The sequence below is a fragment of the Natator depressus genome, chromosome 15, assembly GCF_965152275.1.
Source record: "Natator depressus isolate rNatDep1 chromosome 15, rNatDep2.hap1, whole genome shotgun sequence".
Classification (NCBI taxonomy): domain Eukaryota; kingdom Metazoa; phylum Chordata; order Testudines; family Cheloniidae; genus Natator; species Natator depressus.
In genome coordinates this window covers 19,587,481-19,611,242 of record NC_134248.1, presented here as the reverse complement: position 1 = coordinate 19,611,242, position 23,762 = coordinate 19,587,481, and the positions used below count along the sequence as shown (strand labels likewise).

At 45.2% G+C, this 23,762-nt stretch overlaps 1 protein-coding gene across 4 annotated transcripts in view; it reads left to right on the top strand.

Moving 5' to 3' along the window:
- ULK1 (unc-51 like autophagy activating kinase 1) overlaps window positions 1-23,762 on the top strand; it is a 96,905-nt gene that overhangs the window by 20,156 nt on the left and 52,987 nt on the right. For all 4 annotated transcript variants that reach the window (XM_074973273.1, XM_074973272.1, XM_074973275.1 and 1 more), the window contains 4 exons: window positions 262-298; window positions 10,919-11,092; window positions 13,325-13,398; window positions 19,669-19,770. In XM_074973273.1, the coding sequence (XP_074829374.1) occupies window positions 262-298; window positions 10,919-11,092; window positions 13,325-13,398; window positions 19,669-19,770 (387 nt within the window). The remainder of the gene's footprint in view (window positions 1-261; window positions 299-10,918; window positions 11,093-13,324; window positions 13,399-19,668; window positions 19,771-23,762) is intronic.

The window sequence follows — 23,762 nt, the reverse complement described above, 5'->3', positions numbered from 1 at the left end:
TGTAGAGCTGCCAAACCTCATATATACTCTATGTTCTCTTCTAACTGAGATCTCATTGGACGTTTCCTTACTGGCGAGGGAGCATAATTGAGTGAGCTTTGAACTCTTACTCGTAGTCACTCCCAGGTTCCTTTCCTGATCCCATGATATAAACATCATTATGGAGTTCCCATTTTACTTAATTTTGCTTCCTCTGTTCTTTAAATCTTTGCCAACCTGCCCAATGCTAACTAAACTTCTGTTGTTCTCTTCTGTTTCCAGTACTGCAATGGTGGTGACCTGGCTGATTACCTGCACAGTAAGTAGACCAAAGGGGAGGACATCCTTTATGTTCCAAAGGAAACATTTTGAATTTTTATTTGTTAGAGTTGTTGGAACTCGTGAAGGATAAGAACATAAGAATGACCATACCGGGTCAGACCAATGGTCCATCTAGTCCAGTATCCTGTCTTCCAACAGTGGCCAATGCAGACACTTCAAAGCGAAGGAACAGAACAGGGCAATCATCAAGTGATCCATCCGCTGTCGTCCAGTCCCAGCATCTAGCACCCAGAGCATGGTTTTGTATCCCTGACCGTCTTGGCTAATAGCCATTGATGGACCTATCTTCCATGAACTTATCTAATTCTTTTTTGAATCCAGTTATAGTTTTGGCCTTTACAACATCCCCTGGCAATGAGTTCCACAGGTTGACTGTGCACTGTGTGAAGAAATACTTCCTTATGTTTGTTTGTTTTTAAACCTGCTGCATATTAATTTCATTGGGTGACCCCACGTTCTTGTATGAAGCCTGTGGATCTGATCCTTTCCCCTATGAAACAAATACAGCATCATAGCTCTTCTTTTCCCTTTGCCAAGTGCTTCTTCATTGGTGAACGTACATATGCTTTGCAAATAGTAAGTCCATGGAAGCCAACTAGGATTGCTTGCAGGCTCTGCAATGTAGGTCAATGATGACTATTGGGAATGGGCTGCTGTCCGCAGTTGCCCTGTTTAATCTATAAGGTCATTGTAATTAGACTGTTTGTTTGAATTCCACCCGCGGCTACAAGCTGCTTTAGGCACAACTGGCATCTTGCTCATCAGCTGAAAAAAAAAAAAAATTGCGAACTTGTTTATACTGATGCCTTGCATTTGCATAGTGTTTCATCTTCAAGGATTCCAAAGAAAGTTGGGCGTTTCTTTTTTAAACAAACGTAGGCGAAATGCAGCCGCCTCTGGGATGTAACACCCCATGTATTTAACAGCACACGGAACTACTGCCCAACAGTACAGGGTCGGACGTTAAGAACAGCATGCGTCCAATTGAAATGCCAGGGGAAATTTAGAGCCTGCACCGTGTAGAGTAGTGATAAGTACAAACATTCAGAAACTGTTGTACAGTGCAATGTAGTTGTCAGATGGTTTTGACCTGTATGTGTTCATTAGCTTCAGGGTAGTGGTATTGGCTGTGTCCTCTTCTTTCATTAGTTTGAGCTGAAAGTAATCACCTGAAGGTTACTTGTGATGCAGGGACTAAGACATTGATCCTACAAGCTGCTCTGCCAGTCCAGAGACCCACTGAGCAGCTTGTGGGATCATGGCCTAAATGAACAACACCTAGAACTCAAGGCTCCTATTGAAAGACAGACATTTGCCACCTTAGAATGGAGAAAAGAGAGCCCGTTTCCTGGATGCTTAACTAGTAGCTTTGCTGGAGCTACACTGGATTTAAAACTCATTGTTCTTTTTGAAGTATTTTGTTTTTGTCTTGCAGGCTGACTAAAATATTAAAGCTGTCTCTTAGTATTTATTAATCTCTCTTTCTGTGTGGCTTTTAGGTCATGTTTAAACAAACAGTGCCAATCCAGGGTGTCTTCTGCATTTGTTGTTAACATTGAGACAGTATTCAAATAATAGTAATAATGATTTTTTTGGATGTTACTTGACGCTTTTTATTTAAATTAGATGATGACTGGACACTGTGGAAATTGAAGGATTAAAAGCTAAATTCAGATTTGCCTTGGAGCTAACGTCATTGTCTCATGAATGATGAATTCAGGACTCATGCTAATGTGCTCCAACCTGTTCATATGGGATAGTAAATGACATTTAACTGTTGATTTTAGTCTATGGAAGGGTATTGGTAGCTAAAGAAATGTGAAGAATCAATTTACTCTTCACATAATTTTTGTAGAGATGAGTCAGAGGGGACCTAGACTTGCATTTTAATTCCGAGTTTTGCATGCTGGGCGTTAGTTCTGTTGTGATGCTTTTACATCCATTAGGTAATGGTGTGCAGAAATGGAACACCCTTTCCTGGAGCACGGACAGTTTCATGAGTGCCAAATTAATGTGTTTGTACTCTGGAGCTTTTTTGCTGACTATAATTGGAATTTTCAATAATGGAGCACTTTAAAAATAGCCAAACCTTAGTTAATTTACTATGGCATTAAAATTGTTCAACTAGACTAACTACGATCTGTGATCTGTAGCAATGAAATGGGGGTGCAGCTGGGGAGACAAGAGGTAAGGAGTGTCATAAAATTTAGGAGTCCATGGTTTCAAGCGGTCTCCTGAGCTATGTGCACAAAGCTTTCCTTGTATGCACAATTGCAAAGTGCTGTGCACACAGGTGGCTGCTTCTGCCCTTTTTGAAAATGTGACTTGTAGGGTGGGATTTTTGCAGCAACTGGGGTGAGTTAGGAGCACAAGTCCCACTGTAAGCCAATGGGATTTGCGCTTCTACATCAGTAGGCAAATTGCACGCATGGTATCTCACTTTTTTCAGCCTAGCTGACCTGAGCTCTAGAGCTCAGGACCCCAGTTGTAAACTTTGATGGCCTGTTGCAACTTAGTAAATGGCTTTAGCACAAAAAACATCTGGCTTATTAAATATTTCTTACCCATGATGCATAATACACACTTGTGCATACCATTGTGGCAGCTCCTGCGGTTCCAATCCCACAAGGCTTCCTGGGCTCGGCTCAGCTCCCTGCACCGAGCATTGCAACTTGGTGTATGGGTTTGCAGTGCCACTCACTCAGATATGGCCCAGCCATGCTCCTTCCCTTGCCCCTCTGGGCCTTCCACACAACCCTTTGACACGTTCTGGTGACCCAATTTTGGGTCACGACCCATGGATTGAGAAACCCTGCTCTAGAGGGTAAACCACTGAGCAATGCATCTATGACTCAGAACCGCGCACGTGTATACAGACACAGACGCACACGCACACACCCCCTATTTGAATGTTAAGCTTCCAGCAGCAGTTTATAGAAAAATGCACCGGCTGGTATTGCCACTCGCACGTGCACACCTGGCAGCACAAAAGTGGAGCACCCTATGCTATTAGGTTAGGCTGCTAATTAAACTCATTTGCTTGCTATCATGACTTGCTTTCTTTGCATCCAAAACTGACTATTATAAGGAGCTTGGTAGTTACTTCTAGAAGGTGACGTTTAATTTTAGTTGCCATCCAACCTCTTTGTTTTTGGAGCTTTAATGTCCAATGGGCTACTGGTTGCTGCTTTGATCCCTAGGTTACTCAAAGGTGGTTATGTTGGGCTTTTTCCTTCCCTAAAATTAATTTACTTTTTACAATGATGAGGACCAGGTAAGAATAAATTGAAGGACATGTGTAGTCTAGCTTCTCTGACTCTTAACATCTAGGGGACAATTATGAATAACAGTGGCTAATAAAACCTAAGTGAGATATATGCACCAAAGGGCAAACCTCATCAGAGGAACTCCATAGATTAAAAAAACCCCACTGATCCTTATCAAAACCTATTTTTAGAGAAATTTTTACCAGCAGATCCCATCTCCAAATCACAGAGGAGACATCTTTTAGGAATGTATCCAAGCAATGAGGTGCTCGTATGTCTGGAGTATCAGCAAACAGAAGTTTCAGATTAGTAGCTTTGCTTTTAAGATTATTCAGGCTGCTTTAGCTTTTTGTTTTGTTTTTTGGAAAAAGCCTCTCTACCTCCTGCCACCTTCTCCCAAGCTCCTCTGCTAGGTTTGGCATCCAGCCTTCAATGAACTTCCAGAATGAGTTTGCAAACAAGGCATGGAATGTTCATATCTATTGCCTCAGCAACATCTGATTGGGACCGTCCTATTTCGTGCTGGTTTGCCTGTTCCCTGCACGGCTGTTTGTGTTGTCATTTGACTGGGTGTTCTCTTATTGCCCGGGTACGGTCCTTGTCATTGTGTGCAGGCCCTTCGGTGCCCTTCTTAGATTTAGAATTTTTTTTTTAAAGCTCGTCCCCCTGTTAAACATTTCTGAAAGTTCATGTTTCTTCCAATGCATTTCACTGAAGTGCAAAAACCCAAGCAAACTTCTGCTCTGTAGCCTGAATTCCCTGCTATGTGGAGCTGTTACTTGACTGCTCTGCTTATTTTAATAGCTGCATCATGCTCTTTAATTGTGGCATCTCTTTTTCCCATCCATTCATGGAGTATTCCTGCAGGTAATTCCTGTTAATGCAATGTGAGCTACACATGCAAATCTCCTTATCATTGGAAGAATAGGCTCTTAAGCCTACTGATCCATTTTGCCCTCTAATTAAAAATGTTAGGCGATATTTTAATTCTTTGTTGCACCCAAAGCAACTCTAATTTTCCATCCCATCATAAAGCAAAAGGGGTGTGTGTGTGTGTTCTTCAGTGTGAAATGCGTTGGTTTTGGTTTCCCCCTCATCTTCAGTCCTATCCCTTGGATATGTGGCCTGCTGCGATTGCACTGCTTCCAGGGAACAGGAATTTGATTTCACTGTACGACGTGTCTTTCCTTTTGGCAGCTCTGTTTACTTTGTCTTCAGTTGTAGCTCAGCAGGTGTCATGTATTGAAGTGAGAGAGTACAGTACAGCTCTGCGTTGCCCCGTAGGTTATCAGAGCAGTGGAAAGTGTCACCCAAGTGATTGGTGCCTAACGTACGTGCATAAGACCCATTGACTTTCAATTAGCCTTAGGCACCGAAGTGGCTAAGTCATTATGCAAGGTAGCCTATCTCCCCTTGTTTTTTTCCTACAACCCCCCCCCCCCCAAGACGTTCTGGTTAAACTTGGATTATTGCTGTGCACATTGTAAGATGAGCTATTGCCAGCAGGAGAGTGAGTTTGTGTGTGTGGTTTTTGGAGGGGGTGTGTGGGGGGGGGGGATGAGAAAACCTGGATTAGTGCTGGAAATGACCCACCTTGATTATCATGCGCATTATAAAGAGAGGTTTCAAAGAGGGATGGGCTATTACCAGCAGGAGAGTGAGTTTGTATGTGTGTCTGTGTGTGGGGGGGGGGGGGGGGAGAGTGAGAAAACCTTGATTTGTGCTGGAAATGGCCTTCCTTGATGATCACTTGATGATCACTTTAGATAAGCTGTTAGCAGCAGGACAGTGGGGTGGGAGGAAGTTTTGTTTCATGGTCTCTGTGTGTATATAATGTCTTCTGCAGTTTCCACGATATGCTATGCATCCGATGAAGTGAGCTGTAGCTCACGAAAGCTCATGCTCAAATAAACTGGTTAGTCTCTAAGGTGCCACAAGTACTCCTTTTCTTTTTTCTTTTTACGAATACAGACTAACACGGCTGTTACTCTGAAACTTCTGAAAATGTTACCTTAAATAATCATCAGCCAGAGGCTCTTCTTCACCCTCCCTGCCTCAAGGTCCCCACCTCTGTCTATTTACAGACTCCTTAAATGGGTCTTGCTGTGTCTCTCTTAAATCAAGCTGAGGAAATACCTGTCCTCCAGCTCTGGGCATCTATTGGTAGTGAGGCAGATAGATGGAGTAGCCATCTTTGTGAGGAGAATTTCTCACCAGAGCAACATCTGTCTTTTTTTTAAGATCGACCATGACATGTGAGAGCATGTGGGTTGAAAGGGGCGTGTAATAACTACTGTAGGTTGAATTCTAACGAGTTAGGAAAGCTGCAAGAAGGACGCCCCTGAGCTCTTGGGCACCCCTTTGCATTTCTCACCCGGGACTGAGAGCGGGGCCCCCACTGACGGCCACCCAGGGCTCCCACTGTCAAAATTGCGGTGGAAGCCATTTCTGCAATATCACAAGTTAAGTAGGGCCTTACTTATAGGGACTGACCCAAAGCCCGCTCATTGACTTTAATGGCCTTTGGATCAGGCCCGTATTGAGGGCAGACTCAGATGACCCTCGTGGGTAAGATGAGATGTTACTCTTCCCTCCCCTCCCCCAATCCTAAATATCCTGTCCATAAAGTTGTGATGTCTAGTTCAAAAAGAAAAGGAGTACTTGTGGCACCTTAGAGACGAACAAATTTATTTGAGCATAAGCTTTCATGAGCTACAGCTCACTTCATTGAATGCATACGATGAAGTGAGCTGTAACTCACGAAAGCTTATGCTCAAATAAATTTGTTCGTCTCTAAGGTGCCACAAGTCCTCCTTTTCATTTTGCGAATACAGACTAACACGGCTGCTACTCTGAAACATGTCAGTATGTCTGTGCTAGAGTCATCTGATACAGGCCCCCCGTGTTTGCTCTAGGTCACTTTGCAGCCTCCCGACAGGTGAAGCACTCCTTCCCTGTCCACAGAATGCTGACCAAGGTGCTTTCAGGTGATTTCAGCTTTTTCCAGACTCTGAGCTTGGAGCCATGCGGGCCTGTGACTGACCTGCTGTAAATATTTGCTCTGTTCTAGTGACCTGTCTCTAGCAGTCCCTGAGGCAGTCAGCTGAATGCCTTATTGCTTGTCGAGCCCACAGAAATAAACGCATGAATATTGTTACTTCTTAGGTATGGCAGAGCAAGGCTCGTGAAACAGTACCATGGCCTTGCAGAGAACGCAGACTGAGGACGCTCAGGTTGGGGAGTGCCCAGTCCCCATTGCATGTTTTAATACCTTGCCAGCTATGCTATGGTTAGGGCCCTACCAAATTCAGGGCCATGAAAAACGGGTCACAGACCATGAAATGTGGTCTCCCACTGTGAAATCTGGCCTTTTGTGTGCTTTTACCCTATGCTATGCAGATTTCACAGAGGAGACCAGCCTTTCTCAAACTGGGAGCCCTGACCCAAAAGGGAGTTGCAAGGGGGGGGTCACAAGGATATTTTAGGGGGGTTGCAGCATTGCCACCCTTACTTCTGCACTGACTTCAGAGCTGGGCAGCCGGAGAGCAGCAGCTGTTGGCCGGCGCCCAGCTCTGAGGGCGGTGGCCCACCAGCAGCAGAGAAGTAAAGGTGGCAATACCATACCATGCCGTCCTTACTTCTGCACGGCTACTGATGGCAGCCCTGGCTTCAGAGCTGGGCTCCTGGCCAGCAGCCGCCACTCTCCAGCTGCCCAGCTCTGAAGGCAGCGCCATGGCCAGCAGCAGCGAAGAAGTAAGGGTAGCAGTACCGCGACCCCCCCTCCCTTGTGCCCACCCCACAACTTCTTTTTGGATCAGGACCCCTACAATTACAACACCATGACGTTTCAGATTTAAACAGCTGAAATCATGACATTTATTCTTTTTAAAATCCTGTGGCCGTGAAATTGACCAGAATGGACTGTGAATTTGGTAGGGCCATAGCAATGGTGAAGATGAGCAAATGCTCCCTCTTTTTATAGGGACACTGGCACAAGTTCCTTGCTCAGGATGAGGATGTAACTGCAGAGAAATGTTAAATTGGCTCATGCTCTACTTTGCTTGAATGGCCCATGAATTGGACAGGTCTGCTCTGCTGTATCTTCTCCCTCCCTCTCTCTGCTTATGGGATACTGCCCTGGAGATCAGCCACGGGCTAACCTCAGCACATTACTGCCCTTCAGAAACCTTTCGGGTGGAATAGGGACAGTCCCCCTTTCCCCGATCTCTTAGCCCAGTAGGGCAAGAAAATCTTGCTAGACAGCTAGTGTGGGGACTAAACCAGCTAGCCAGAGGGTAAATAGGGAAGTTACAACTGAGAAAGCTACCAACGAGATCCAGGGGCTGTGCGCTTGCATCAAGCATAGCTGCTGGGAGGTGGGAAGGTGCCAGGACTTAGGCCATGTATTGTTTCTGCCTCCAGCTCGTGGGGTTTTGGAGACCCTGGCTGTAAGGGAAAAGGAGCTCTCTCTTTCCTGCTGTCCAGCGACTCCTGAGAGCAGAGTGGAGGTAGCAATGCAGCAAAAAGACCCTTTGCCATTCTACCCCTCCACAGCCTCCCAGCTGCCGTGGGGCAGGACGGGGGTGAGAGGTAAACGAGAGTTAGGAAAACTGCTTTTCTTTTCTCTCATGGTTTTTTGCAGCGAGGAAAGGGGTTTCCTTCCCAGCACTCCCCAGATTGCAACACGTGTCCACCCCCCACCCCGAGAGCAGCAGCGTGAAACTGACTTGACCCTTTTATTTCGTTGCTGCCTGCAGGCTTCTGAGTAGCAGCGTCTGTGCAAGGGACCTCAGTCTTGTATCAGTTTTATTCTGTTGCTGCTTCGTCGCTTTGCAGAGCGGCAGCAGATGTCCTGGAGCAGTCTGTCTGCCCGTTCAAGGCAGCAGCCATGCATTGGTTTGCATACTACTCATGTTTGGGAGGTTATATCTTCACAAGCTTAAGAACTTGGCACTTAACTTTTGTTTAAGTGGAAGCTTAAATTCTCCACTGTTTTCTCCAAAATGAGTGGATTTTTGTAAATCCCCCTATTAATCTATTTTTTGCAGTGTAAAGCAGTAGAAGGCTAGCTCCAGGTTATGTACTCTTAACATGGGCGGGGCGGGGAGATGGCTTATAATGCATTTAACTCTTTTAGCTGGTAAATTGTATGGAAACAGCTCAGAGAGGGTAATGCCTTGAAAACATTGTGGCTTGCTGGCAGAACTGCAGGTCAGAACAAGACTTTTACACTGCTAGAGGCAAAGGGTGTTAAGCTAAAGGAATCTATAATAGCCTGGTAGCTTGACAGCATAAGAACTGCTGAGTTTAGAGTTGTACTTCTTTGTTAGGCAGATAGTGAGACAGTGGGGCCCATTCGATTTGTGGGTCCAAAATAAATCTTGAAAGAGATTATTTGTGGAGGGGGAGGGGCTGTCGTACTCTTTTCGTGATGCTGGTCCCTGTTCCAAAGGTTCTGTAGCAGATTATTGGGGTCAGTGTTGCCTGTTCAGAAGACCTGATGCTGTGGTTGTAGACATGTGAATCATGACTTCTAATCAGCTAAGGTGTTGGGAGGAAGGATGGTCCAGTGATTAGGACGCTAACCTGGCACTTGGGAGACCTGGGTTCAACTCTTAGCTCCACCACAGAAGTTCTGTGTGATGCTGGGCAAGTCACCTAGTTTCTTTGGGTCTCTGTTCCCTCATCTGTTAAACTGAGGTAATAGCACAGGATGTTGAGTACATTAAAGATTGTGAGGTGAGCAGATACTGTGGTGATGGGAGCCATATAAAAGTACCACAGATGGGTGGATGGATGGATCTCATGAGGAACAGTCTATTCAAGAGAAACTGGCATGGAGGAGAATGTAACCAGTCTTGCTGGACATACTAGACTTGTCTTTTCGCTGGTGTAAATCAACATGGCTCCATTGAAATGAATGGAGTATTACCCTAATGTACACCAGGTGCGGATCTCCCCCTTCATGCTCCTGAGAGTATGTGGTGTTCAAGATGAGACCATGCTTTTCATATAAGATACTGTCAGGATTAGTCGGACTAAAATTTCAAGATGCCTTTGTAACAATTGGTATATTCCATTCACCAAGACTCCACTTGAAGAGCAGGTGTCTTGTAAATTCCAGTAGCGTGCTGGCTCATGAGAACAGAGTCCAGTGGGGGAAGAGAAGCTCTGCATACCTGTACATTGGTGTCACATGTATGAAGCAATGATCAGCTGGTCGACTGAGAGACATTTTAGGTCTGCTAGTCGTGAGTCTCCCTGCGAAGATTTGGAAGTTGGGATGGGAGTTTGTTTTCTATTCTAATCAGGTTCAGTCAGCCCCCGTCTCTTGCTGTTTTGCATGCACATGTTTTAAAGTAAAATATTTAATTTCCTGTGTTGGGCTAAAACTGCTTGTGCCCTGCTCTGTGTTGTCTTAAGGTTTCCTCCACTTTAGCTGAGATGGTAGAATAGTGTTTTGATGCTCTTGCCAGTATGGTTTAAGGCCTTACCAGAGAACAGCTGGTGCCCCCAATTAATGGACCCCCCAATAATTACTGGGGCATTTACGAGAGAGATGGTTTTATTCAAGTGAAATGTATTTCTCTGAACCTTATTTGTTCTTGAATATTAGCATCCACCCAGGAAGGTGTCACACAGTATTGTTATTGAGGCTTGTTCTGTGTTCAGTGGGCTGGATCCCGTCTCTGGTAGGCGTGTCTTACAGATGTCTTGTAGAGGTGGGGGGAAAGATGATTCATAAAATAGCTGGAGTTAATTTTGGATCAACCTCATTAGATGTGGGATCCTGTTTATCTTCTTGATCCTTTCTGTATTTCTTTGTTTTTAAAATCAAAAGGTCCTAGAAGGCCTGCCTCCGAGGAGAATGCAGTTAGCTGCATGCACATTTATAGAACTTTATTAATTTTTAAAAAAAACGTTGTTTACTAGGGCGATGTATGTTCAGTCTCGTCCCTGTTGGTGCATACCGTTACAGGGCCAGATACACCAATGTACACCAAGGGAGGATCTTCACCATAGTCAATGGAGCTGCCACTGAAGTCAGTGATGCTATGCTGATTTATAACAGCTGAGGATCTGGCTCACGGTTCTTTGCATCATTTCAGATCTGGAGGAGAATGCAGTCTAGTCACCAATACTTTAAGGGATGCTCTTCAAGAACCAGTTTAATAAAAGCCACGTGTAGTTACTTTCTCACTGAGTAGCTTGAGGGAGCATTGGAAGTGCTGGATCCAGAGTTATCCTTGTTCATCTCTATGGAGAAGCTGCCTTCTGCTTTGCTTCGTGATGGCTGGTGTTACAATCGTTCTGTCTGTTTTTCCTTCCAGCTATGCGGACGCTTAGTGAAGATACCATCAGGCTCTTTCTCCAGCAGATAGCAGGTGCCATGAAAATGCTACACAGCAAAGGTATCATCCATCGGGATTTGAAACCACAGAATATCCTCCTTTCTTACGCTGGAGGCAAGAAGTCAAATCCTAACAACATTCGTATAAAGATCGGTAAGAACCTTTCTTTATATCCTGCTTTAAGAAACACTTTCCCAAGAATCATCAACATGGTTTTGGAAATGGCTAACTAGCCAATCCAGACTGCTGCAACTGGATAAGAAACAAGTGAACTGATCAGAGGGGAATTAGGATTAGTGTTTCACCATTGCAGTGGAATGTCCTGAAAGCTCTCCAGGCCAGATCCTCAGCTGGTGTGCAGCAGTGTAATGCTGGTGAAGTCAGTAGAGCTATGCTAGCTCACACCAACTGAATGTCTGTCCCCCCGGTATCCATTTGTTTTGTTTCTTACACTTGTTCCAAAAGAAGTGGATGCCGGTCAGCACTGCTCTGCTGGATAACTATTGTGGTTAAGTCTGAAATTCTAGTGCATCAGCTGCATCCACCCAAGCTCCCCGTGATGTTTAAATGAAATCATGTGTAATCATGTGGATTATATGTAGTTTGACTTCCTGGCCTAAGGATGGGTATTCAGATATGGAGCCTTTCATCTCTCGGGCTCTGTCTAGACTAAGAAAATAGCTAGCACATTTTAAACATAACCTAACCTGTTTTAACTAGCAAGTCTTTTGTTTTTACACATGACCTCTTTTGCTAATCTAGTGATTGTCTGGATCGTTAGTTCCAGAGCATCCCTGGTAGTTAGTGAGTGACAGAGTTCTTATGCTCTGGCTGTTCTGTGACATATGCAAAATGAATTGGGTGGACTCAGTCCAGTTACAAGTTGAGAGGTGTCTTTCTCAGAAAAACCAGTCATTCATTTTCCCCTGGGCAACAGTGGTCTAGGCAGTGATATTGATTGATTTTTGTCCTGGCCTTTTAAACCAGAGGTGGGGCATGCTGGCAGAGTGCAGTAGGAGAGTTAGGGAATTTTGGTGTCCCAAGACTGCAATCCCTACATACTTCGTGAATGCTGAGCTCTGATTTAAAAAACAGCACATAATGGCTGCCATCTTGGCTGACACCAGGGATTGACTCAGAAACCTCCAGAGCTAAAAATGTCCGTTTACAGCTCAAGCTTAAGAACCAGGTTGGATGTGATGGACCCACATCCTCTGTGGATCAAGCACAGAGGAGTCCATGTAACATATGCTGATCAACGGGCTACACAAACACACACCAGAAACCCAGTTATTGAACCCAAGGTCTATCTTAAAGGAGAGCTGTGTAGTCTCTTCTTGATTCATGGACACTTGTTGGACTATACTGCATGTTGACTGACACCAGTTAAATTACACCACGCTCTGTTTCAACTCTGTCTTGAGGAGAAAGCATGAGTGCCTTTTGGCTGAGAAATGAGGTCTGCCGGAGAAGACTGTGTGAAATTTTGCAGCCGTTCAGCTGTAGCTGAAGCATTCTCCAGAATTCAAGCATGGATGGAAAGTAGAAGTGTTTAATAACCCACAGGCACATAAAAATGGAGGGCCATCTAAACAGCAGTCCTAGCTAATGTGTGCTGCATTAGTCTCGGTTCGTCGTACCTTTACGCACATTGCTGTTTAACCATCCCTTTTCCTTAAGAAGGACAGTGTGTGGTCCAGGAGTGGGACTAGTCAGACATAATATCATTCTAATGACAGATGGCGATATAAACAGCCGTGTCAAATACTGCTTCAACCGAGCATGTTCCAAAGATACAGATGGTGGTGGGTCCCTGCTGATGTTTGTTACATTGTGGTCCAACCCTGCCTCATGTCATGCAGTGTAATGATCAGTTCCCCAAATCTGAAGTAGTAGCAAGTAATGAGGGAAAAGCTATCAAGCTATGCTGGACCTTTGCTGCATTCATAAATCTTGGACGAGATGCTCAGCTAGTGTAAAGAGGCATAGCTCCATAGCAGTCAATAGAGGCTTCCCAGTTTCCACCAGCTGAGAATCTGGCCTCTGGAGTCCACCTGAAAACAACAAACATTGAACAACAGACACAGGAAAAATAGTGACTTCGGGCATCTTTAAGTGAATGGGGATTCCTTCCTTTTCATATAGAATGCTTTTTATAGCTGCATTGTCTCAACCCTTTCTGTTGTATGGAACGTGTAATAATAGTGAGAGAAACTTGGGTTAGCTCGGGGGGAGAGTACAAGTTCTGTATGCAAAATGGGGGACGTCCCTGCTATTGAGGGACCATGGAGAAACAGGAGGGCCCACGCTGGGGACTGAGGCAACTGAAGAAAGGTTGGGCTTCTCTAGGACGAGTGAAAGAACTTCTTTTCTTTGTGTTTGCAGCTGATTTTGGATTTGCCCGGTACCTGCAAAGCAACATGATGGCAGCAACACTGTGCGGTTCACCTATGTACATGGTAAGTGCTCTCTGCTTATGTACCTTTTTGTGGTCAAACGGCGGTATTGTATGGGCTAGCAAAAAGCAGGCCCTACCTGACATGTGGAACCTGCAGTGGTTATTTAGATTATTCCAGTCAAAGCGCTGTGCAACCGTTATGCCTAGTTCTTCCTTTCCTCCCCCCAAGACCTGGATTTTGGGTTCTTAAAGCTGTTGCTGTAAAGTGAAACCCTAGTGGGAGACCTGATAAAGATTCTCTGAGCAGCAAGATGGCAAACATCTATGCTGCTGTGCTGGCATCTGCCTTTCAGGCAACCTCTGGTAAATAATAATAGACTATTGATTGACCCCACTCAGAAATTGCCTCTTCCAGATAGGAAGCAGGGCCCTTCAGTTAAGGCTTTGGGATTTAATATCAGTGCTATCCCTTTACTGCAGGCTGAGTAGCAAAGATGCAAACTAGGAATAGGAATGACATTGCAGCCATAAGGCTTTTTCCAAGGTGCTGCCTTGATAAAGGGCCTTCCGGACAAAGTGTCCTCTCTTCCGTTGCTCTCTGTTCCCAGTGTTGAGAGACAGTGACCCTCTGTTTGTAATTCAGCCAGCCCGTGGTGTACCTGCTCTATATCTTGATTGGGCTAGATGACAGCAAGCTGGATGCATTTTTTTTCTGGTGTGATATGTGAACACAGAATCATAGAAATGCAGGGCTGGAAGGGTCCTTGAGAAATCATCAAGTCCAACCCTCTGCACTGTGGCAGGACCAAGTAAACCTAGACCTTCCCTGACAGGTGTTCATCCAACCTGTTTTTAAAAACCTCTGATGGGGATTCCACAACCTTGGTAGCCTATTCCAATGGTTAGCTACTCTTACCATTAGAAAGCTTTTCCTCATATCTAACTTAAATCTCCCTTGCTGCAGATTAAGCCCTTTATTTCTTGTCCTACCTTCACTGGACATTGGGAACAATTGATCACAGTCCTCTTTATAACAGCCCTTAACATATTGGAAGACTCTTATCAGGTCCCCCATCAATCTTCTTTTCTCAAGATTAAACACGCCCAGTTTTTTAACCTTTTCTCAGAAGTCAAGTTTTTTAAACCTTTTATATTTATGTTGCTCTCCTCTGGACTCTCTCCAATTTGTCCAGATCTTTCCTAAAGTCTTGTGCCCAGAACTGGATACAGTTCTTCAGCAGCGAATAGAGCAAGACAGTTACCTCCTGTGTCTTACGTATGACATTCTTGTTAATACATCCCAGAATTATATTATTACCCATTTTTCTCAGCTGCATCACATTGTTGACTCATATTCAATTTGTGATCCTCTATAACCCCCCAATCCTTTTCAGCAGTACTACCAGCTAGCCCGTTATTCCCCATTTTGTAGCAGTACATTTGATTTTGAATTCCTAAGTGAAGTACTTTGCACTTGTCTTTATTGAATTTAACCTTATTAAATTCAGACCAATTCTCCAATTTGTCAAGGTCATTTTAAATTCTAAACCTGTCCTCCAAAATGCTTGCAACCATCACAGCAGCTTGATCCCATCTGCAGATTTTCTAACCATACTCGCCACTCCATTGTCCAAGTTATTAATGAAAATACTGAATAATACCAGACCTGCGACTGATCTCTGTGATCACTAGATATGTCCCCTGAGTTTGATAATGAACCATTGATAACTAGTCTTTGAGTACATTTTTCCAGCCAGTTGTGCACTTACCATATAGTAATTTCATCTAGACCACATTTTCCTACTTTGCAAATGAGAATGTAATGGGGGACTGTGTACATCACTAGGCCAGTAACTCTGTCAAAGAAAGAATTAGGCTCGCTTGGCGTAATTTGTTCTTGACAAATCCATGCTGGCTACTCTATATAACACTATTACTTTCCAGGTGCTTACAAACTGATTATTTAATCATTTGTTTCAGTATCTTTCCAGGTATCAAAGTTAGGCTGATTGGTCTATAAGTTCATGTGTCCTCTTTGCTCCCCCTTTTTAGAGACAGGTATGTTTGCCCTTCCCCAGTCTTCTGGGACCTCACCAATCCTTCATGAGTTCCCAAAGATAATTGCTAATGGTTCTGAGATTGCTTCAGCTAGGTCCTTAAGTACCCTAGGATGAATTTCATCAGGCCCTGCCAACTTGACTATATCTAACTTATCTAAATATTCTTTAACCTGTTCTTCCCTCTTTTGGATTGGGTTCCTTCCCCCTTGTTGTTAATATTAATTGTGCTGAGTATCTGTTACCATTAACCTTTTTAGAGATGACTGTAGCAAAATAGGCATTAAACACCTCAGGATTCTTGATGTCATCAGCTATTAGCTCTGCTTCTCCCCCTAAGTAGAGGCCCTACACTTTCCTTCATCTTTCTCTGGCTCCTGATGTATTTGAAGAACCTTTTCTTACTGCCTTTTATGTCCCTTGCTAGGTGTAATTCATTTTGCACCTTAGTCTGTCTGATTTTGTTCCTACATGCTTGTGCTATTCTCTTGTGTCTTTTTAGGAATTTGTCCATGTTTTCACTTTTTTGTAGGATTCCTTTTTGATGTTTCAGGTCATTAAAGATCTACTGATGGAGCCATATTACCTCTTACTATTCTTTCTTTCTTTCCTTCGTTACAGGATAGTTTGCAGTTGTGCCTTTAATATTGTCTACTTGAGAAACTGCCAGCGCTCCTGAATTCCTTTTTCTTTCAGATGTTCTTCCCACGGGATGTTTCCCACCAGTTTTCTGAGTTTGTCAAAGTCTGCTTTGTCCTTTATTCTGCCACTCTCACTCCTTCCTTTCCTTAGAATTGTGAAATCTATCATTTCATAATCACTTTCACCCAAATTGCCTTCCACCTGCATACATGTTACCAATTCCTCCCTGTTAGTCAGAATCAAGTCTAAAATGGCTGTTTCCCTGGTTACTTCCCTATTTTCCAGAACAACAAGTTGTGGCCAATACATTCCAAGAACTTATTGGAAATTTTGTGATTTGTTGTATTACTTTTCCAACAGATGACTAGGTAGTTAAGTCTCCCATTACTACCAGATCTTGTGTTTTGGATATTTGTGGTGTTCTAGAAATGCCTCATCCATCTCCTCCTTCTGATTTGGTAGTTCATAGCAGATCCATACTGTGACAGCACCACTGTCTTTTACCCTTGTTGTCTTTACCAAGAGACTCTCAAATGGTCTGCCTCTCACCTCTTTCTGGGCCTCAGAACAAGTGTATATATTCTTGATGTATAATGAAACACCGCCTCCCTTTTTATACCCTGCCTGCCCTTCCTGATCAAATATCTCCCCCTATACAAGCATTCTAGTCGTGAGACTTATTACCACCAAGTCCTGTGATGCCAGTTAAGTCATAACTGGACTTACGTACTAATATTTCCAGTTCTTCCTGTTTATTCCCTATACATTTGTGTATAGACATCTCCTCGCTGTCAGTAAGAGTTGTGCCCCATTAGTAGAGGGATAAAGTGGGACTGATGGAAGAATTGTAGCCTACAAATCTTGATTAGAAACCTCTCCTGCATCAGGCTGAGCTTCAGAGCAAGCTACTGAGCTACAAGGTGACACCTACTTTCAAACAAAGGAGACCGTGCTTTTATGTGTTTAAAGCATGCTCCAGAGGAGGTTGTAGGATAGCAGAGAGGGTTGTGACTAGTCAAGAATGTAGGGCTATGTTAGGAAGCTGGCATGATGCCTGCACCTCACTGCTTTCCAAATCACCCTCTCTGTTGTCACAAGCACTAAAATTAAACTCCAAACGAGAGAGATTTTGGGTTATAAATATCTGGGTATCTGCTCTCATGACCCGTCTGTCAAGGAGAGAGGTGAATTCTCAGCTTTCCGTAGGTAACCTGGAGAATCTACCCCTACAGTCTTTAAACCTGCTGCTAAATATTATTTCACAGCCTAACCTAATTCTAAAACAATGACTGTAAGTGAAGTTCGCCTGGCTTCTATTGCAATCCACATCTACTTTGTGCCTTGGTCGAGCCAGTTGCCTGCAGGATATTTGCTTAGATTGCAAACAGACATACTAAAAAAAAAAAACCACCCCACCCACAACCCTTAGGGATGAAATGTAATGTGATAATTGCTTGTTCGTGTGCATGGAGTCAACTGGTATAAAATAACCTCGGTGTATCACTCACACGAAGGCAGCAAAATTAAAAATGACCAAACCAGGCCTTCGATGTGGTCCGTGCGACTGCTCTACTTGATTCATTGGAAAGTCGATGCTCTCCCATTAATTCAGGCTGGGGTTTTCAAAGGTGATATAGGGAATTAGACCTGGTCTGCCCTATAAAGGTAGATTAGCTTAACTAAGTCGCTCAGGGCTGTGCAATGTAGTGAAGCCGACCTAAGCCCTATTGGTGACCGTGCTAGGTCGAGGGAAGAATTCTTCTGCTGACCTAGTTACTGCCTCTGGGAGAGGTGGATTTACTACAGGGATAGAAAAACCCCTTCGGTCACTGTAGTGTCTACGGTGAAGCTGGGCCACTGCTGTGTTTTTATTATAGACATTGCCTGAGATGGCAAACTCTCATTGAATTTCAATGTGGTTTAAATGCCTACTTTCCTTAAGCTCCTTTTAAAACCCCCAGCCTGAGCCTTCATCCTGGCACAGGTCTTGGCCGCATTACACAGTGGCCTGTAGCTCCACTGTGTTTAAAACTGTGTCTGTCGGTGCAAACCAAAGCAAGCCTGACTTCCTCTCGCTTTATTGTTGAAGCCAGTTGTTTGTTGACGTGCTGTATATAAGGGTGATGTAACCTCTTGAGAAACTTTCCTGAACAGTCTATTTTTAGTGACGCTTTTTCTTTTACGTTCTCTTGCAAATAGATCAGATATCTGGTTCACGTTTAAAGTGAGAGAGACAATTTTTTTTTTTTTTTGGAAGTACTCTGGGAATTCCTTTTGGGTTTAAAATGTTTTATGTTCTTGGTTTAAAGGTGATTTTTTTGGGGATGTGCAGGGGTGCTAAGTTCTGAGTAAAATGTGTTCTGAGTTCTGGGGGCCATTAAGGGGTTTACTCTGCTGCTGTCATGGGTCCCTGTGTGTACATGCTGAGCGACAGATGGGTGGGGTGGCCTCTGCATTCCCTATCTGTGTGTCCTCATGCATGCTCATAATCAGCCCTACTTTCTTGCCTGGCCACAGTAAGAGGAATGCTATGTCAGTGTGAGGATGCAGCAAAGGGGGCTGTGTCTGACCCCTACGGAAATCTGGGTCCTCACCCAGAATGGTCCTGAGCATCCACATCTGCCACTGACAACCGTTTCCTTGACTCTGTTTGTTTGGTGTTGAGGCAGACAGGCAGGACTTCCTGTCCGTGCGTTGTTCAGAGTGGGGTGTTTTTGTTTTGTCCCCTCTCCTCCCAACACCACCGCCAGTCCAAAGGGAACAAATCTTTTCTTGTCCTTTGCTTGTGGCAGAGCTAGAAAACTGATCCCCTTCCAGTCCTGTCTTCTGTGAGCGTTAGAGGAAGTCTCTTTTATAAATATAGGTTTTAAGCTAGCCTGTCCTTCTCCCACCTTCACCTCTGCACAGATCAAGAGGCACATTGCATTCTGAGCTATTGGTCACTCTGAATCCATGCTATCTTTAGCTTTTGAAGCAAACCTGCCGTGAGGAGTGGTGTGCATTTTGTGGAAGGTTACAGACCACAGAGATTGTGGGGACTGACCTCTTTTGGATAAACACATGGGCCTGCTTTTGAACTCCAGTCACGTCCACTGGCATGACTGCTGCCACACGTCACAGCTGCCTGCTTGGGTTAGCCTCTTAAGAAATCCATGGAGTGGGAAGGGCTGAGTTACCTGTACCAACTTGATCCCTTGTTTGTCATGGCTGTAATTGGTAAAGTTGGGACTTGAACTGGAGTGTGTGTGTGTGTGCATTTGCTTTGTTTTAGAAGGGATGCCTGTGCTGTTCTAAAGGGACCCCTTTGTTTGCTGAGTTGATTCAATAGAGATTGTCATGCCTGACAAGGGGAAGCACTGTTTTTTGCCTACAGTGCATCAGGCAAAAGTAAAGTGGGCAGTGCCTAAAGTAATACCATGCCTCAAGTAACCAGATTAGCGTTATGAAACTGCCTCCTTGCTAATATGAATGCAGCACTTTAAAGCAGGGGGGGAAATTTTTAATCTCTTTTCTTTTGTGGAATCTTGGCCCAGTGCTTTTTTTTAAAAATTAGGGGCTTCTGTTTCTCTGGCAGCTGCCAAGAAAAGAGCCAAGTCTTTATAAACAGAACGCTGTGTTCTCTCTCCACGCAGGCCCCAGAAGTCATTATGTCCCAACACTATGATGCTAAAGCTGACCTTTGGAGTATAGGAACCATCATTTACCAGTGTCTGACAGGAAAGGCTCCCTTCCAGGTGAGTGGCTCTATGTCTATTAATGCTTGATGAATTTCTTGCTGTTTTTCATCTGTTTCACCCACACCAGGGGTCACATACAATACTGAGCATGAGGAACCCAGTCTCCAGGCAAATCAGCCTGTCTGTCTGTCCATCCCACTGAGCGAGATAGGCTCATTAATTCTCAAATCAATGGGATGCTCCCATCTTTTTTCAGTGCTGCAAATATTGGTAGAGGCCGATGCTGCTTCTCCAGAGGCTGCCTCAGGGCAGCGGCGGAAATATATCCCCATGTGCGTGTGTTCTTGTGAAAGGCCAGCTTTTCAGAAGATTATCTTGGACTCTTAAAGCAATGGTGTCCCCAGCAGCTTGCTTTAAAATCAGTTTCCCTTTACGACTGTGCACAGGGAATAATATATTTTCTGTTACACTTGAGGGTATAGGCCAGCGGCGGGCAAACTTTTTGGCCTGAGGGACGCATCGGGTTTCTGAAATTGTATGGAGGGACAGTTAGGGGAGGCTGTGCCTCCCAAAACAGTCAGGCATGGCTCGGCCCCCGCCCCCTATCCAACCCCCCTGCTTCTCGCCCCCTGACGGCCCCCCCGGGACTCCTGCCCCATCAAACCCCCTTGTTCCCTGACAGCCCTGCAGGAACCACTGCCCCATCCACCTCCCCTGCTCTCGGTCCCCTGACTGCCCCCGGACCTCCCACCCTAACTGCCCCCCGCTGCCCCATCAACCCCCCCCTTATTTCCTGACTGCCCCCCGGGACCCCTGTCCCATCCAACCACCCTTTCTCCCTGACCACTCCCAGACCCCTCGCCCCTAACTGCCCCCCACTACCCCATTCAACTCCCTTCTCCTTCCTGACTGCTGCCCACCCCCTTGCCTCATCAACCCCCCTGCTCCCTGACTGCCCCTCGCCGCCCCGTCCAACCCCTCCTCTCCTTCCTGACTGTCCCCCCCCACCCCCCCCGGACCCCTGCCCCCACTCAACCCCTGTTCCCCGCCCTCTGACTGCCCAGACCCCTATCCACACCCCTGCCCACCCCCTGAACTCCCCTGTCCTCTATACAACACCCCCTCCCCGCCCCCGCCCCCTGCCCCCTTACCGCGCTGCCTGGAGCACTGGTGGCTGGCAGCCTGGCTGCACCAGGACAAGCAGCCATGCAGCACAGAGCACTGGGTCAGGCTGTGCTCTGCAGCCCTGCCACCCAGAGCATTTTGCAGTGTGGCTGCGGGGGAGTGGGGACAGCCTCCTGGGCCAGGAGCTCAGGGGCCGGGCAGGACGTTCCCGTGGGCTGGATGTGGCCCGCGGGCCGTAGTTTGCCCACCTCTGGTGTAGGAACTATGAGGAAGATCAACTAATCGGAAGGGAAATATTATGGGTGATTGGTATGACTCTGCTTTGAAATGGTGCATTGTAGCTGAAATAGCCTGGCTTCTGGAGTAGATTAGGAAGGTCTTATTGAAGAAGTCTTCTGTGTAAATATTGGTTTTTTTTCAAGGCCAGAAAGGGACCATTATGATCATCTAGCATCTAACCCAGGCCTTAGAATTCCACCTAACGTGCCCATAACTTCTGGTTAAACTCAAGCCTGTCTTTAAGAAAGACACCCATACTTGATTTAAAGATGCCAAGCGATGAAGAATCTAGCACATCCCTAGGTGAATTGTTCCAGTAGTGAATTACCCACACTGTTCACTTTGTTTCCATCTAGCTTCAGCTTCCAGTTTTCTCCTCCCAAGCACCAGTTGCTCACATATGGTTATACTCATCTTGTTTTGTTCCTCTTATGCCAAGCAACGGGGGGTCCATGGTTTCCTCCACCTACCTGTTGAACTCCCCAAATCCTCCCATTCCGTACCCCTTTCCAGGACATTCATACAGACTTAAAACCTTTCCCTAGCATGATCGCCGCCTTTCTAGCCAGGGGAGCACTATCAAGGGACTTCCTTTTGGAGCCTATCCATCCGCGTCGATTGGTGCATTGCAGAGTGATGTGCAATTTGCTTCCTACTTTTCAGAGGATATTTCTACACTGCAGCCGCGAGGTGAGATTGCCGTATGTGTAGGCATAGCCCCAGAGTGCACAGGAACCTCAGTCCATACCTCTGTGGTTAGACGGCTATTTTTAGCAAGGTCTGCCTACACGTGCGGAAATGGCACCCCCCAACTGCAGCGTAGACCTACCCAGAGTCTCAGTGTGTGGGCTCCTGTCTCTTTTTTAGCCCAGGAAGCAAGAGAGAAAGAATCAAACCAGGGTTTTCTGCGTATCAGTGCAGAGCGACATGGGGACAACGGCCATGAACACGTCAGTTCTTCTCCTCAGATATGAATTGATTTTAGGTCGCTCTTTTTGGGGGGGCTGAATTTTGAAACCCTGATCACTATTGCAGTGGCCACTGAAACCTGATCTTTTTCCCCGCCATCCCCCAATCCATCCAAATGACTGACTCACTGAAAATGAAGATAACTAAAAGAAAACTCTCCAGTGACATAAGCCCCGTTTTACAAGCTGCTGGATTTTCTCTGCTTTAGATTCAGAACTTTCGTAACTTAAAGTGAGATCTTGAATGTTTATGAAGTTATGTAACCGGGAGGGGGATAAGGTGATTTACAAGCCTGTTAGAAATCTTACAGGAAGGAGTGGTTGAGTGTGGCCGTAAACTGAGACTTTTATTTTGGTGTGGTCTCAGTGCTGAGGGCATGTTTTCCTTTCTAGATGCCAGGGTTATTTTTTCATCTCAGTTTTGGGATCTTCTCTGACAATACTTTCTGGTCTGCCCACCTCGCTCTGTAACGAAAGTGAGCCTTCATCTTCCCTGCATGTGTAATTTTTGGTTTTACAGTATCTCCTATGGTCGGCATGGAAATTTTGACCGTTTCATAGTGGCTGGTTACATTTTCTTGTTCTCAGTCTCAACAACTTTGTTTAATGGGGAAGGGGGAAGAAATAACTGTTAAGAGAAAAGAAAATAAATATTGTGTTTGTTTAAAATAAAGCTGTGTGTGTATACACACAAAGCTTTGACTCACACATATAAATGAGATCCTTGCCCACTATTAAAGTATCTCAAAGCTCCACACAAACTACTGATGGAAATTTCCCTGACATTGTTGGCCAAAGCTGGCATTGTAGGCATGCTGCACTCACAGGCAACCCTGTGGCGGCTGACTTCTTTGAAAAGCCTTACGTATGTCCATTATTATTATTCAGTGACAAATGCCTTTTTAACTACATGGAAATTTTCCTGTGACGATATTCTTTTTAGAAAATTGTCATGGCAAATATGTTACCTAGCCTGCTGTACTCAACTCTGCCGGGCTGGGGCTGGGGCTCCAGTGGAGGGGAAGGGCAGAGCCAAGCTCTTTCTATTGTTCTGCCCACTTACTTATGCGGAGATGAGGCAACCCTACAGTGCTGTCAGATCAGCGATCTGGGTAGCTTGCATAGGGAAATAAGGGGTCACCTAACTCCTTGGCATGAGAAGAGTGACTTCAGAAGATTCTGCTAGGCAGAGATGCAGCGTGGATGGGTTGGAATGAGTGTTTTTCTTTAGTGGGTACATGTTACACATCTGTCTTGATTTCCTTGCCTCTATCTTTTGGGGGTTGTGCTTTGGCAACAAAATACTGAGGCCTGTTTTGTTACTACAGTAACCGTTATGAATCTGTTTGATCAGGGAGAAAGCAAAGCCCAGTCCAGATGGTCCTCTGAGTATGTGTGTGTGTGTGTGTTGAGATCGTGTGTTTACACTTAAGACAGAGGTTACCAACCGCTTTTCCCAGATTGTAAGTTCTAGGCAAATGAAGCCGGCCTGTGGCAGGTGTTGCGAGAGCTAGTTAAACGTTAAAGGACTTTATTCCCTCATTTGCACCATTGGAGGCTTTGCAAGAGGTGCTGCAACAGCTGAAGGTCTTGGAGTCGATAATAATCAATTGTGCAAAGAGGTGGGGAGAGCATGGAGTGCAATTGTTGGTAGGTGCGGACTGGACAAAGCAGGGT